Genomic DNA, 17,050 nt, shown 5'->3' with positions numbered 1-17,050 from the left:
ATAAGTTGAAGGTCATATTATTCTACTTTAAATTTTTTTCTGAATAATAGTTAACTTGAAGGCCGTTTAAATTTGAGGTTTTCATTATTAATAGAAGAAACAAATTGAGGAAGCATTGTGCTCTCACCATTTCTGGAAGCTTTTCAGAGGAAGCAGCTGTGGTTTCTTTGGACTCTCAAGTCTATTGTGCAGGTTAGCAGTGTATTTTCTAATGAGTTCTAGACCACCTGCCTTTCTGAGGAAATTAATAATATCAAGATGGATTTTTTTCCCGGTCTTTTTGTCCTCTGTGTTTATGTATAAGATTTTCCTATTCAGTTTGGGCACCCCATTATAAAAAAAGTTCTTTCAGTGTTGTTCAGCTATGGATGATTATTTTATAAGGGGCTGTCTACACGTGTTTTCAACAAATTCCTCTCTTGGTGAGTTTTGAGATTGAAACACCCGCTGCAGTGAGGTACAGTCAGCTTTTCTTCCAAGGCAGAAAATGCCTAACTCAAGTGTGTGACATGAATTTGACTCTAGTTTAAGTTAGTTGAATTTCAAAAATATTGTTTTAACTGTTTTCCCTCCTCTCTGCCTTATAGGAGTGTCGTGGAGACAGTAATGGCTTCAGGAAGCCATAGGAGCGTGGAGGGCACAGGGATCCGGGCCGATCGGGATCAGCTTGTCCCAAAGATAAACACAAGCAAGAAAATGGCCACCTTAGCGAACCTACCTAGCCTCTTGGAAATGCCCCCGCAGATTAAGAAGAACTGTGGAGGCAAGCGCGTAGAAATCACAGTTGAAAGAATCAAAAGAGCAAAGAACGTTAAAGAAAAACAAAGCAATGATTTAGAGAAAGTAGGCTGTAAACGGAAGGCAGAAGGGGAAGAAAAGCCAGCTGGAAAGAAAGAGGCAAGGACAACAGAACCTGACAATCAATTAATCACCATGCCTCTGCCTCACATCCCCTTAAAGAACGTAATGGAGGTGGAAATGAAGTTGGTCTACATTGATGAAGAACACGTGAGCTATGAGTTTGCAGGGCCCTGCATGTCCACGGGGATGCAGCCAACAAGCCAAGCCGCTGAAATAGTAGGCCCTTTGAGTGTACCTAATTTCAGCCTTCCGCCGCAGATGGACAAATGGCTTCAGGTAGCCTTAAAGGATGCCAGCTCTTGCTATCGACAAAAGAAATATGCCGTGGCAGCAGGACAGTTCAGAACTGCACTTGAGGTATGAGATTAAAGAATGTATAGATTTGGTGGCAGGAGGCTGTGACATGGAACGCTGCAATCACATTGTGCAGTGTTGATCATACTGTAATGACAATGATCATGGGGTGAAAACGTTGAACCATGTCAGGATTATGAAGTCCCAGTTTACGTAAAGCAACCAAGATACACCTGCAAAGGAATAGGCTTAGGTGCGCTTCACATGGAGAAACTACTCCAGAAGCACACCTTTTGTTTTCCTCTGTTAACAGGCCTGCCAGGGAATGGTAAAATATATCAAAGCACCGTTGATTATTTAATTAGATGGACACCTATAAAAAAATTAAGTTTTTTAAGTACAGTAGTAGCTGATAGATTCTGTAAAAACAAGCAGTTAATGGATCTCACAAATGGTCTTTTGATAAGGATTCTTTATGACTAAACATAACCACCCCTATCTCTTAGCATGGGCTAATGGCATTCATACAATACTTCTTAAAACAAACACCACCTGACCTTCAAACATCACTATAACATCAAAATTCACATTCTAATGAATTTTATGGGTGATGATTTTTCTATTTGTAAGCAGGTAAGGTTGTCTCTATTTTGAAATAAAGAAGTAGCTCATGGACTAAAATAACCTTGAAAGTCACCACTGACATACAAAGGAGATGGCGAGGGAAAGTCTTTCATCATTCAACCTATAGAATTATCAAAAGGTATGACTCGAAGTCCAATTTGTCTGGCAGTTCTATGATTCATAGACCATTAATCATACACACACACTTCAGTGCATTCTGTATGGCTGGCATTTTGTTAGGCAACAGAGCTACAAAAGGAGACATTGAAGACTTCACCTGACTGAAAGAGACAAGACATACTGACAGGTGTATAGAGATAGCATAAAGAACTGATTGATTCTCTATTCTGGGGAGAGGCAGAAATCAAATGTGATATTTGTCATGGATATTTTAAAGAGTAAATAGTATTCTCACTGTTTGCAAGTTAAAATGACCATGCCTAGAATACTTTATGAATGGGTTGTACCAGGCAGTGATGCCCCTAAATATTGAAAAAGAAACTTTAAGCACCCAAAAGGAGGCTCAAAGGGATACAAAGTGATTAAGGCTCACACAAATAAATTTGTCTCTATAAATTATCACTGCCCTCATAAAGAGCCATCTACACAAAGCAAGAATGTACAATGCACTCACTACTAAAGCTCTATCCAAACTTCTTTAAAAAAAATCATTTTATTGGGGGCTCATACAACTCTTATCACAATCCATACATACATCTCTTGTGTCCAGCACATTTGTACATTTGTTTCCCTCATCATTCTCAAAATATTTGCTTTACATTTTAGCCCTTGGTATCAGCTCCTCATATTTTTCCTCCCTCACCGCTCCCCCTTCCCTCATGAACCCTTGACTCTGTACAAAGTGCCAGGTTACACACGGACTACTGTAAGAGTCCTTTTGCTGTCCTTTGAGCTAAAGTCCAATAGAACTCTAGCCAGGAGAAAAATATTACTGAAGAACTCCATAAAGAGCAGAGAGGGTCATTTTCAGACATGTTTGCTGTTGTTACAAGTTTTATTAACAATAACAACAAAAAGGACCACATTTTGGCAGTAAAAAAGATAGGAATAAAATAAAGATGCTATGTAAAATTTAAATCAAATGTAGATATAAACCAACGAGATCCCTATAGACTAGAAAACAGATATCCAGTTTTTCATAAGATCCAATAATCAAAATTACAGCCATCAAATCAATTTTAATAACTGCAAAGCACAATTGTATTGAAAAAATGCTTGTATTCTGGGTCTCTCTGGTGCACATTATCTCTTCTGTCTCTGTCTCAGTCTCGCGGGGATTTTAGGGAAGTTTTGGATGCTGACACTAATTACTGGTAATTAACAAAGGTAATTATTTTGAGACAAAACTTAGCTTAGACATCTGGCCTTGCTTTCATCTAATTATCGCTAGAGTTAACGTTGAAATCCTACCTACAATGTCTCTTAATCAACGAAAGCTACAGGGAATAGAGACGCGTGGCAACCTTCTTAGCCCTTCTCCTGAAGCATTAAATTTACTTTCTTCAATATCGAGTGTTCTTGGACATTACGTAACGTGTTTCCCCTTTTCCTTTAGATCCTAACAAGGCTGAATAAGATAGAATGGCTGGCAGAAAGCAAGACACAATGATAAATGATCATACCTGTGAGACAGACACATACCAGAGAATACTGGAGGGTATAAAGGTAGGATTAGGTTCGAATGCAGTGGAAGTAAAACCCAAAATACCAGAGTCAGAAGCAAAATAGCAATTTGTATATTTCTTTCACACGAGAATTTAGATACTCAAGGACTAGTTTGGCAAGATTGTCTGTCATCTATCTTATTCTTCAAGATAAGATCCTGACCTCAAGCTCCAAATTATCTGTGCTGGTTGGTGTCACTACATTCACATTCCAGACAGTTGGAAAGGGAAAAGGGAAGGAAGAGGTACACTGCCTCTTTACAGAGGTTGCATAAACCACTTCTATTTTTGTTCATTACATAGAAATCAGTTATTGACCCATACATATCGTCAAGAGAAAGAGGCTGAGAAACATGATATTTAGTGCAGATGGCCCAGTAGTCAAGAATGCTTTCCCCTGGCAATCTGCTTTTGAAAACTCAGCCATTGAGAATCTTATGGACCATAGTTCTACTCGGACACACCGGGAGGTGCCATGAATCTGATTGGCAGCAACAGCTGGTAATTGTCGAGGAAGGAAAGAGAATAAATGTTGAAGAACATCTAGCACCTCTAGAAGTCTGTTTTGTAAAATTGGACAGGAGGCTAGTTATTAAAGGGAAAACCGCAGAAAAATAAGAAATGGAAAAGTTCCCTGAGCTCTATGACTTAAAATCTTGGAAACCCTACATGGGGTCACCATCAGAATACCATGTCCCTAGGGGCCATAAATGATGCAAACAGACTGGACTTGATTGCTAACTGAAAGGTTGATACTTCAAAGTCACCAAGCAGTTCCACAGAAGAAAAACCCTGCCAGTCTGCATCCACTAAGATGATAGGCAAAATAATCCTATGAAGCAAATCTACTCTGTAACACATGAGGTTACCATGATCCAGAATCAACTACATAGAAAGTAATAGCATCTCAATTCACCTGTTGTAAAAATAATTATGCTTAGTATAAAGAATTTTATACAAGAAATATGCCTTGTGTTGGGTATTTGCATCTTAGGTCAATAAATTTATTGACTGTCAATGAAAAGTTGGTGGTGGTGTTACGTACCATCAATCAAGTCAGTGCCAAGTCCATGTATAACAAAAGGTATTACGTTGAAGTCCATTGTTGCCGCACAATATCAATCTGTCTCATCAGGGCCTTCCTCTTTTCCCTGCACTTCTGTTTTACCAAGCCTGATATCCTTTTCCAGGAAATGATCCCTCCTGATTACACTGTACTTCTTCCAAGTTTGTCCGCCTGGCAGGAAGTATTTTTTAACATCTTTCAATAGCACCATAGTTCAAATGCATCCATTCTTCTTCAGTCTTCCTTATTCAGTGTCCAACTTCCACACGAATATGTGGTGACTGAAGATGCCATGTCTTGGTGTACATGCACGTAGTTCCCAAAATGACATCATCGCCCTTCAAGACTTTAAAGAGGTTTTGTGCAGTAGATTTTCCCAGTGCTGCTTCCATGAGCATTGACGGTGACCTTGAAGACTCCAATCGCGTCTCCTTGTATCATGATGTTGTTTGGGTACAGTGACTCAGTGTACTCCTTCCATCTTCTGTGATGTTTCCTGCATCATTAAACATTTTATCCAAAGATCCTTCTAATATTGTAACTCAACACTTGAATGTTTGCTTCAGTTCTTTCAGCTTTATAGATGCTGAGTCTACTCTTCCTTTAAGGTTTTCAAAATCCAGGTCTTTGCACATTTCATTACAATACTTTCTTTTCAGGCAGGTCTTTGCAACTCTTTGTTCAGCTCTTTTTAACGTCATAATTTATTCCATTTGCCTTTTATTTTTTAAAAGTTTTACTGGCACATAATTCATGTAACCATACAATTTAATTTATATATATATTAAAAATATTTGTGCAACAATCACCACATTTTAGGACATTTTCTTCATTCTTGTACCCATTATTATTTACTACCCATACCACCATAACCTGAGGAACTATGATTAATCTAGTTACTGTCTTTATGAACTACCTATCTTGGATTTCATATAAAGATATCATATTTAAAAACCCAACAATGACAGCAAATAAGACACAGAAAAGCCTCAATCCAAAAGAAAGCAGAAGATAATAGAAACTAAGACAAATTAAAAATAAATTCAAAAGGAAAATGTGCTAAATTTTAACCTAATTATATCTCTTGTAATACAGGCAAGATTATCCACGTCACTAGACAATAGTCTGAAGGAATTCAATGGAGGCTTAATTCACATGGGGACCCTGAAAATGGATTTTGGGTTTCAGTGTCATCCATAGCCTTCTGCAAACTGAGTTCTCAGAATTTTAACTCTTGTATAGCTCTCTCCTCCGGTCTTGGATTTTATTGTTTACAATCCTTAGATCACACTGACTGGTGTGCTTCTTTTCTGTTCGGATTTAGCTGACACTTTACTTAGATCTATCTTAAAGACAAGCCTTTAAGACCCCAGATGCTATTCTTTCTGATAGCCAGGCACAACCTGATTTCTATGCCACACTTCGCAAAAGCACCCATATCTTCAGTGACCTCTTTATGAGGGCAAATATTGAGGAGGGCCACATCATAAAACTACTTTTTCCTTGATTAAGGTTCATGATTAAGGTGAGCTCAAAATGCATTCATATATATGAAGTTTATATCTATATTCCAGGTATAAGTTAGAGGTAGAATCATCAGCTTGTTGGGAAATAATTTAAATAACTTGTATAAAACATTAAGGAATTCTAATAATAATATCATTAATCTAGCCAATGGCACAAATCTCAAAGTACTATTGATAAAAGGAAAACATACACACAGGAAGGCTTTTTAGACTAAAATGCATGGGATGTTTACTTATACGGGTTCAAATTTTAAGTAACTAAACATTGTTCAAGAAAGCAATAAGGGTTAGACACAAGGCAAAAAATGATTAATCATGATCATTCACTAAGGCAAAATAATGTCTGCAGGACCAAGACATGTCACAAAAAGTGATTAAAGTATGAAAAGAGCACATATGTGGTAGTCTTAAATTTCCAAAAGAAAGAGGTTTGAACCACAGTCCACTGGCGATGAGATTCACTATCTTGGGTTAGCAGTTATCTGCTTCTTACACTAGGGTGTTTCAGTGTTAAGGACTATTTCAGTTCCTTTAATCTGCAATAGGTGTGTTTAAGGTACAGTCCAATGTCCTTAGTGGGCTTTCCAAATCATGTAACTGATGTGGTCTCTGAACCACATCTGTACATCTCATTAAGATAACATCTACAATCCAGGTAGCTTATCACAGGGCTACCAAGAGCTGAAAAGAAACTTGGTCAAAAGTGCATGATTAACATAATACTGGGTGGATTCTCCCATTGGGGGTCTTTATAAATAACAGTAAGACATGTACCCCAATCCTCTGGTCACTGAAATCCAGTGATTGTCATTATAGGAGTGTCTATTCATTGGGTAACCATGGGACATTGCTATATGGCAGCATTTATTTAGTCCTGTCCCTCTAAGCCATAACTAAAAACTGACCCTAGAAAAGATGAGACCCACTCTGATGATGCAGTTATTCAGATGCACAAATAAAGGAGTGATAAATGGATTGCAAGCATTAGGCAGACGCAACACCACACTGTTTGGGAGACTGGGTTAAATGCTTACATGACGTGAGACCAGGTACCCGTCTTTGTCTTGGTGTCTGTCCTTAGAGTAATGGTCTCAGACAATATGTGTCCTTTTGTGATTGACTTAACTTCACTCTGCCCACTGCTTTACAAATTTCTCCCATTTGCTTTAGCTACTTCCAATCAAAAGCAGGTGTCAGAGTCTCTTCCTCGGACACCCAATGCGATCTCTTATTTCTTGCCTGTCTTTTTAATGAGGTTTGCTCTCTTCATGTTTGCTGGTCCTGGTGTCCTCTCACCTTCTGCTGTTATTGGAAAAGGTGGGTCTAGGCTTGGCAGCAAAGTGAAACTTCCATACTCTGAGTCAACCATTTGGGAAAGAGACGGTTCATTTTATTAATGGATGTCACAGAGGAGACGGGGTTCAGTTTCTCGAATGGCCTCCTGGAACAGAGTTAAAGGAGAGCTTTACACATTTGAAAAAGCAGAGAGCATTGGGAAAAGAATATCAACAACCTTGTATCTCTGTCACAGGGCTTCCATCTACAAGCATAGTGTCTTCTCCCTTATGTCGTGCCCCAGCCCAGTGCTCAGAGATGGCTGTTGCTTTTGTCCCTTCAAGGACTCAAAGAATTAAGCCCCAGATTGCTGCACTACAAGAAACACTCCTAGTTTGGGGCCTCCAGTGACAAACTATTCGTGCACTTTAATGCTTAATACATTGGAAGCTAAAATGAATCATGCTGAAATCACAAATTTCTTAATATCTTCAAAACCCATTACTTTACAGTAAGTTTAGTTAACTTTCTGCCTTTGAATAATTTTAGTAAAAAATGTATTCGTTACTTTTAAGGGAAAAAGATCACGGCTACATTAATTCATCACGAAATAAAATATAGAGGTGAGCAAACTACTGGAGGCTCCAGCAGTTTACTAAGGCCTGATATGACTGTCTTGTCACTGGTGTTCAGTGAGTCCACTCTATTTTTGAGATCTTCTCTAAATCCAGGTGAAACGTCCTCAGGGCTATATTTTGGTTCAGGTGGATTTGTTTTCATTTTCTTCAACTTCAACGTGAGGCGTTGAGGGTCTGTCCCACTCTCAGCCCCTGGCCTCTTTCTGGGTGCTGATAAAGACCTGCCCCATCGTCTCGTCTCAAAGATGCAGCCAATTTGGTTGTAGAATATTTCATCTGGCAAAGTCCTGGGTGGAGTGTCTTTACCTTTTCTTCAATAAAAACTAGGAAGGAATTAATTAATAAACCTTTAGCTTCCCATCCGTGGGGGAAGTGGAATTAATTATTAGTAAAGACTTGTAGGGAAACTTCAAAGTCCGAGAATATAGTAACCATGTCCCTTACAGAAAAGGCACGCAGATTTTTCTAAGTGTGTGACATGCAGCCTAAAGAATACAATTATTTCAACCTTAATTGCAAGGTTTTTGTAAATAAGAGGCTTCACCTTTGAATTAAAAGTGATGTGCAGGTAATCTTCAAGATTCACAACTTCAAACATTCCCACTGATCCAATCAAAGAAGACAAACCACTGTTTATCTCTTCCTAATGAGAACATTCTCTTCTTCTGATTTGATCATGTTTTTAAAAAAAAATCCTGGAGGTGCTAATATATTTTTATTGTTTATTTATTTTTCAAAATTCTACTTCGCCTTTATTGAAATGAAACTTACAAGGTATTAGGTCTTACTAACCTCCTCCCCTCCTGTTTTGCTGGCTTCTTCATTGTTCCTTAGAGGGAAGGGGAGGGGAGGGGAGGGGAAGGGAGGTGAGGGGAGCTCTGGTCTGAGAGTGTTGGCCAGGGCCACTTTTCCATATGGAAGGCCCCCTGCTGGTGATACATTATCCTGCCCTCCCTGTCTTGCACACATGTCAACTTCCTAGTCTTTCTTTCTTTACACATCAGAGAGTGTAACTGTTCAGTCATTTTAGGAAGAATTGTGCGGTCATCAGCACAATCAGCTTCAGAGCATTTTCTTCTCCTTGTTGATCGCTCCCCACTCCCCGCCACATTCCCTTCAACGCTCCTTCGTAATTCCTAATCCAGTTACTATTTCTGTAGATTGACTTGTCCTTGATTTCACACACACATACACATACACACACACACACCATGCAAATTACAAACAGGAAGTAAACAAATAAGTGGACAAAACAAAAATGACAAAACTAAGCAGAGAAACCACAATCAAAAAGTATTTGTAGAAGGCTACGGAGGGCAGTGGGAGCCCAAACCCATCTGCGGAGTATCTTGTCAAACAGAGCTGCTGGCAGATCTGCTCTAGCCAAAGACAAGAGTCCCAACCAGCCTTACTCTCAGGCAGAGACCATTGTAATCCTCGTTATTCTGGATAGAACTCGGTTCCAGGCCAGTTGTCCCCCTGATAGACCTGACCTGAAGATGTACTGGGTGTAAGTGTCTCTTAGTTGTTCCATGACAGAAATTTCTTCCCTGACTTTTGAATGTTGTTAGGGTCTTCTCCCTTTTATACATTATTTGTAATTTTGTCTTTATATGAATGTGATCTTATTCTTACCACCTTAGTGCGATTTGTTTCTCATTGTTTTCTGTTGGGTTTCACAGCTATGAAACACAGGAAGAGTGGGTATATACTGATAATAACTGATATAAGGTGTTATAGAGAGTGCAGGAATGGAGGATGGGAAATGGGGAGGGAAAGGACACTTGGGGAGTAAATAATGAAAGCAAGAGATGGGAGGAAGCACTAGAACGGATCGTGATTACACAACTCATATCAAGGGCAATTTAACCATGGTGGGCATGGGGAATTCTCTAAGATGGATGTGGTGGTGATTATAAAATTCCCCTTGATATGATTGAACCATCCAATTGTATGGTATATAAATTATGTGCCAATAAAACTGTTGGAGGAAAAAGACCAGAAAGTATTAGAAACAAAAACAACTTAAAATGGATCAGTGGGGAAATCAAATGAGAAAGTTTACCATTTTAACCAAACTACATTTGTCATAATTGATTTTGCAATGTTCTCTATCTGATAGCGAAATTCATCGCATCTCTCCACAAAGGTCATAGAGGACTCACCAGATGCTTCACCCATGTGTGGACACTGCAAATGGATTGGGGGGCTTCTGTCATTCATTGAGCCTTCTGCCTATTGCATATTCAGGATTCAAGCTCCGATTCCATTCTTTCCTTCAGAGTTGAGTTTTAAGATTTACAACATTTAGATCATACAGGCTGGTTGATTCTTCTGTGTGGTTCATTGACCGCTCACAACATGACTACTTGTTCGAAGACAAGCCTTTAAGACTCCAAATGCTATTATTTCTGGCAGATGGGCACCGTCTAGTTTCTTCACCCCAGTTTATTGTAGCATCAATATCTTCAGTGATCTCTTCCTGGGGGTGAATACTGAGTAGAGTTGGGTATTAAGGACTAGTTGTTCTAACAGGCAGAGAGCCGTAGTTGGATCCTTTCCAAAGCAAGGTGACCGAACAGCAGGCTCAAGTTATAAAACCCATAGGAGTACACTGCATAGTCCTTACGCGAGTCTGTAGTGCCCAGCAGCTGACCGTCGTGCCGACCCTGCCAGAGACTGACTTACCAGTGGACCAGTTTCCCCCTTCACGCACGACAGCATTCAAGCCACCACAGTACAAGGGGTGCCAAATGTGACCTTTAGGATACCCGATCTGAATTTAAGGTCCATTCAACAGATGGGTTGCATTGAACACTAATGATAGAAGAAGAGGGCAATAGTAGGATGCCATGAAGAATACCATCTTTGAATAAGGAAGTTGTTTCAAAAACAAGAAAGAAAGAGTAGATTGAAATGGATATCAGAAGAGACACAACAGAGCTGAGCAGAAAAAAATTTGAAGGGCAGCATGAGAAGGCTGAGTAAAATATTATAGTGAAATATGCTAAAACCTGAAGTTAGAAGAACATGCTAAGCATAATTCAGGTTGAAAGAATTGAGAAAAAGTGTAATGTGGTAGTAAAGGATTCAATAGGCAAAATATTTGTGTTAGTCTGGGTAGACTAAAGAAACAAATTCATGGAGACACTCATATGTATATAAGGGAGAGGGTTATATACAAGAGGAATTCAATATTGAGAAAACATCCCAACCCAGTCCAGTCCAAGTCCATAAGTCCGGTACTAGCTCATATGTCCGATACCAATCTATAAAGTCCTCTTCAGACTCACGAGACATATGCAGTGATGTCGAATGCAGGATGATCACAGGCCAGTGGGTAGAAAGTCTTTGGATCCAGTGATTTTGTAAGCATCTCAGCACTGGTAGGGGTCTCCACGTGGCTTCTCTGGATTCAAATATCTGGTTGCATCAGGGTAGGTCCATGTAGCTTCTCCAGCTCAGGGCACTAGTGTAGTCCATGTGTCTTATCAGCTGCAATGTCTCCCAGGGAGTGAGCAGAGAGTCTCCCACCTCCAAGGAGGAAATACTAGATTTCCCAAATGATTATATAACGACCACAATATTGACCAGTGCAGTAAGCATCAGAAGAAGATGGAAAGATTACGTGGTCACTGTACCAAGAAGAACTGAGGGATGGTCAACTATTTCAACAGATAGTATATGATCATGAACAAACAGTGTTGAAGGAAGATTTCCGAACTGCACTGAAGCCATTGACAAAATACAAGGGCCCAGAGATTGATGGAACAGCAATAAACCAAAAGGCAGTCATTCAACTATAACAAGGAGATACTGAATCAGTTAAAATCAGGAAAGGTTTATGCCAGGGTTGTAGTCTTTTAATTCTCCTTTTCAATCTGTATGCTGGGCAAATAATCCAAGGAACCGGATCATATGAAGAAGAATTCAGCATCAGAATTGCAGGAAGGCTCATTAATAATGTGTGATGTGCACAGCCTTACTTGCTGAAAGATGACTAGAGACACTTATTGATGAAGATCAAAGACTCCAGCCAGAAGTAGAGATGATGATTCAATATAGAGAAAACAAATGTTCTCACAATTGTTCCAAAAGACATCATATATTTTACACGAGGCAAATCTCGTACAAGAGATCTCTTTAAAATGTTAGTGAGCATAGATACTCCTTGGAGAACGAAGTTAAACTTGACCCGAGTCATGGTGTTTTCCTATACATGTGAAAGCTGGACAGTGAACCAGGTGGCTGCAGAAGAATTCATTCATATGAATTATGGACTTGATGAAGAATATTGAAAGTACCATGGACTGACAGCAAATAAATCTGTTGTGGATGAAGTACAAGGAAAATGCCCCTTAGAAGCAGGATGGTAAGACTTCCCCTCACCTACTTTGGACTTATGAAGAGGAGAGACCACTCCCTGGAAAAGGATACCATATTGGGTAAACTAGAGTGTCATTGAAAGGTGGGAGACTTTCAACCAGAAGGATTGATTGACCCAGTGGCTTTATAAATAACAATAATCATGTTGAGAGCATTGAACTGAGAAGTGTTTCATTCTGTTATACTGACCGGACAACACCTCACAATAACACTCTGCATACTGACTTCATAGAAGGCTCTTTCTAGAACACTAGTAAAAGAAGTTTGCATTTCAAGGATCAGTAACTTTTTAAAAACAAGAGTGAGGAATTAAAACACTGTATGTGCACTGTACAAGAGTAGTGTAAAAAGTATCATCTATTTCTCTATTATTTCATAAAATATGGAAAAGAGTATGGGAAAGGGCATTAAGAAGTGTATGGAGGAAGGGTGGAGAACAACAAAAATGAATAAGAAAAAAGAGAAACGCAGAACTTTATTAATAGATTATGCATTCCAGGTTTTATGAAGAGTTGAATAATTGTCTTTCTCACCCGTCAATCAGTACAATGTTGGTCTCAGCACTGAGTCTGGGGAATCTAGAACACATTCCCTTTATGGTAAATGTTAGGTATGCAAGACTATTGAACCTTCACCAGGCTCTTATTATGAGATTAGTTTCTGGGTAATGGAATTTGGTATGAGGCAGGTCCATTTTGGATCCCATTCCAGTGAGGTTTATTTAATGAAGTAGCAAATATATCTCATTACAGGGCAGCCGCACCTCTAATTGTTCTGCTGAGAATAATCTTGTGACAAAGCTCTAAGGGCATAACGACGTGTGTATCCCAGAAAGCTTAAATGAAATGTTTCTAGCACAGGCATTTCCTTGAGCAATACAATCGGGAATTTGAGTTTTTACCAAATTCTCTGAGCACTGGATCTGACTTTTCATAAAACTGTAGGTTTCCACATGGATTCAATGTGCATTTCTAAATTAGCTGAATCCGAGGCACACTTATATAACTGCAAAAGCCCTGTAAGATATAGAACCACCATCATTTTTCACATGAAAAAAAAAAGAACTAACGCTCCCCCAAAGTAAGTAACTTAACTAAAGGGCCACTACTTTGTGGCAGGACTGAGGATGGGTTCAGAAGCCTTGATTTCGTGTCCACGGAAGAGGAAGAACTAAAGCCGCAGCAGTGTGCGACCAGGCAGAGCACAGCCTCAGAAGCTCTGAGAAAAGGCTCTGCTCACTCACAGGGTCGTCAGAATCGGAATTAGCTTGATGGCAGTGCCCTTTGGATCTTACACCTGGAATTCTTTACACTGCTGTGTTCTGTAAGCTGATGGTTGGATTTTTGTGTGTTCAGGATTAGTGCCGTCTTTGCTGCACCCAAGACCATTATAACCAATTAGTACTGAATGAGAAACAAAAATTGGAAAACAATTTACCTGGTGTAAAAATACATAAAAAAGGAATGTCTGCTTCCTATAACCACAAAGATACAATTAAAATGTTACATATGCACCTATAATTAAAGACTAGTTAAATAGGACAAATCTCCAGAAAATTAGAGCCTTCCGCTATAAGAAAAATATATTCATCCCACTGATATTTATCAGCAGTTTCAGCCTGACATAGTGCTCCTTGTTGAAAGTACAAATATTCAGTAAACATAGGCCTACCCTCAAGGAGCCAGAATCTAAGAAGGAATACGATACTGCTGTCTGAGTTTCAGAGAGCTCTGGTTGCATTGTGGGTAATCACCACGAGGTTGGTAGATCAAGCCCGTCAGTTGCTCTGTGGGGTAACGATGAGCCTCTTTGTTCTGATAAATATTTGCAGGAGCTGTTCTCTCTCCGGGAGAGTCCTTATGAGCTGAAATCCACTTGATGGCTATGGATTCGGCTTTTGAGGTTGAAGTTTCAAGATTTCACTTGCATTTTCATGTTAGATAAGTGCTTATGCTTTTACTGTGATTACTACTGTGATGTGTGTTTTGAGATAGTCTTTCTGCAATGTATTCTTTAAATGGAGGTTTATAAAGTTTCCCTGCATATTATACTGCAATCTAATGACTTGCAGTGATCCTCACCCTAGCCCCAGCGAAATAAAAGAAAAGATGAAAAGATTTAATATACACAGTAGAGTTAGTTATTGGCTAAAGGAGTGGACTATTTAAGGGTGAATCATATTTTAACAAAGGAAATGGTAAGAATAGCTAGGTGAAGATCCCCCCTGCGCTAGGCTCCTGCTGCTAGGGAGGCTTTGGACCTGGATGGCCCTGGCTCTCCTGAATACATGCCCTTCTACTTTGACTCATGGAAAACCTCAACTGATGAGCAGCCTTTGACAGAGCAGAGGAAAGTAGCATCCATGAGGCCGGAGAGTCTGTGAGGATGGATATGCGGAGACTCAACATGAGAAGCTATGCAACAAGGGAAGTGAGAGAGCCCGGTTTCCCGATTAAGCAGGTAGTGGTCGAGTAGGGAGTAAGCGGAGTCGGGAGCCAAGGAAGACTGGGTAGGGTAACTTTCCATAAATTAGACTATGAGATAATTTGCATCATTTTACACATGCAAGACAAATGGCATGCCATATCAAAAGATCATGAACCTTGCGAACCAAGAATTATAAATACAATTCCCATCGCCTGGAGAACTATTAAATACACATGGATTTCCTAATAGCAGCTCCAGTCTGGTAAAATTACCGGTATCTTGAGTCTAGACAGTGGACAGACCTGGGTCATTGGTGCTTTTAAGAAGGTCTAGACCAACTTTGTCATCGAACTTTTATACCACCCTAAATTATCATTGAACTTGATGATTTCATGTTGAACTTCACGCATACACACTCACAAATTAATTATGCTGAACACTTAGAAGTTGAAAAGCACTAGCATAGGTGATGCTCACGACTTTCTTCTTTAAAAATCATCTATCATAGGTGTTAACTACGTGTGTCTTTTTTAATGGGAAGTAGCATCTTGTAATGCCACAAAGAACCCTACTGACTGACAGTAGTTAAGCACTCAACTGCTGTGAAAATGGTGCAGACGTGGCTGTTTCTGATTTCTTCTGGCTTCCCCATTGGCTCGTAGCAGGGATGACACATACCCTTCCCTTCCATCTTTCCTTAACTACCGTATATACTCGAACATAAGCCGACCCGAGTCTAAGCCGAGGTACCTCATTATTACCTGGGAAACCAGAAAAACTCATTGACTCGAGTAGAAGCCTAGGGTGGGAAATGCAGGATGTGAATTAACACAGTGACCAGAGGGGAGAGGCGGAGCGCAGCCACAGACACATCCTTACCAGTTCAGCTGCTGGCATAAGTGAATCACTCACTACAGGTGCTTCTGGGAATTGGAGCCATACACGTCATAGGACAGCTCTGATTGGTTAGATGTGAGGAAACAAACATCCAAAGCCCTGCAGTGTCAGCGGGACTTTGAATGAACAGCGGAGGAACGGCAATCACCCACGAGATGTTACACCTCGCCGGGGTAGCACTGACCCGTATATAAGCCGAAACCCAGTTTTTCAGCACAAAAAATGTGCTGAAAAACTCATCTTATATTCTGAAACCAACCATTCTTTCCACTGCATCCTACATCTGTGCTGGGTTCAAGAATTCATGGCAATGACCCCCAGAACTCATAGACAAAACTTGCAATTATGGGGTTTTATTAGGGGATTGAGTCGATTTATACAAATCAGGATCAGTAAACAGGAAAGCTTTAGTTCTGGAACCACGTCCATAGCCTCTCAGACTTGTGTTCCCTCCACCTCTGCGTCTATGGACCAGGATGACCGTCTGTGACGCTGTCTCACAGTCCCATTGTCCTGTCCCTGCTCCTGTGTTTTGTCTCATGGCTTCCGTGCCTCAACCTCTGCTGTCTCACAGTCCCAACGCATCTCTGGTCTCAGCCTCCACCACTTCAGACAGAAATCTCAAGCATGCTCTTCTTCAACTGTCCTTGGCCTTTACTCCTGTGTCCCAAATGGCTCTTGTACACAGAGGAATGACTTGGATGGAGGTGTGGATTCTGTTTCTCAGCAGACCATATCTCCAAGGAAATCAAAGGCCAATGGCTTACGTCACACCTGCTAGGAAGGTTACGCCTACCGAGGATACACCCCACCTAAGTCCTTTTTACAAAGAACTCCCTCCGGCACGTTTTATAGCCACAGGCACATAACTCAGAACTATAATGCATCGCATAAGGAAGTATGACAAGAAGGGTTATATTAGGATGCTGCAGGACTGGGCAAGGTGTTGTTCTGTTGCACATAGGGATGCTATGGGTCAGAACCGACACTTGACAACAAAAAACACAACCAGTGAGTTGGCTGTTGAAACCCACCAGCTGCTCCACCAGAAAAAGATAGGGAGAGCCGCATCTGTAAAGGCTGTCAGCTTTCGAACCCCGCTGGGCAGCTCTACTCTTTTCTTTGTGGTTGCTATGAGTCTGAGTTGACTTATCAGCAGCGCCTTTATGGTCGTAACATTCTCAAGTGATTAAAACACACCGAGAAAAATGGAAGCCTCATTGCTATGAAAATTTTCTCTTTGGAAATTAGCACTTTAAAAATCGCATATTCATTTGAAAAGCAAATTAACTTACTTACTTAATGACTACTTTGCTATTAACCCTAAGAAATAGCATGATACTAAACTCCTGTCAGTGTTTAGTTAATATG

The 17,050-nt window shown here is 40.1% G+C and overlaps 1 protein-coding gene across 1 annotated transcript in view; it reads left to right on the top strand.

Annotated features, from left to right (window-relative positions):
* Nucleotides 1–606: 606 nt before the first annotated feature.
* The window catches only part of SPATA16 (spermatogenesis associated 16), a 320,380-nt gene continuing 303,936 nt past the window's right edge, over nt 607–17,050 (top strand). Inside the window, exon 1 of the mRNA XM_075555593.1 lies at nt 607–1,218. Within this exon, the coding sequence (XP_075411708.1) occupies nt 607–1,218 (612 nt within the window). The remainder of the gene's footprint in view (nt 1,219–17,050) is intronic.

The sequence above is a fragment of the Tenrec ecaudatus genome, chromosome 8, assembly GCF_050624435.1.
Source record: "Tenrec ecaudatus isolate mTenEca1 chromosome 8, mTenEca1.hap1, whole genome shotgun sequence".
In the NCBI taxonomy this organism is placed as follows: domain Eukaryota; kingdom Metazoa; phylum Chordata; class Mammalia; order Afrosoricida; family Tenrecidae; genus Tenrec; species Tenrec ecaudatus.
The sequence above is the reverse complement of the archived record's forward strand: the minus strand, read 5'-3'. Positions and strand labels throughout refer to the sequence as shown.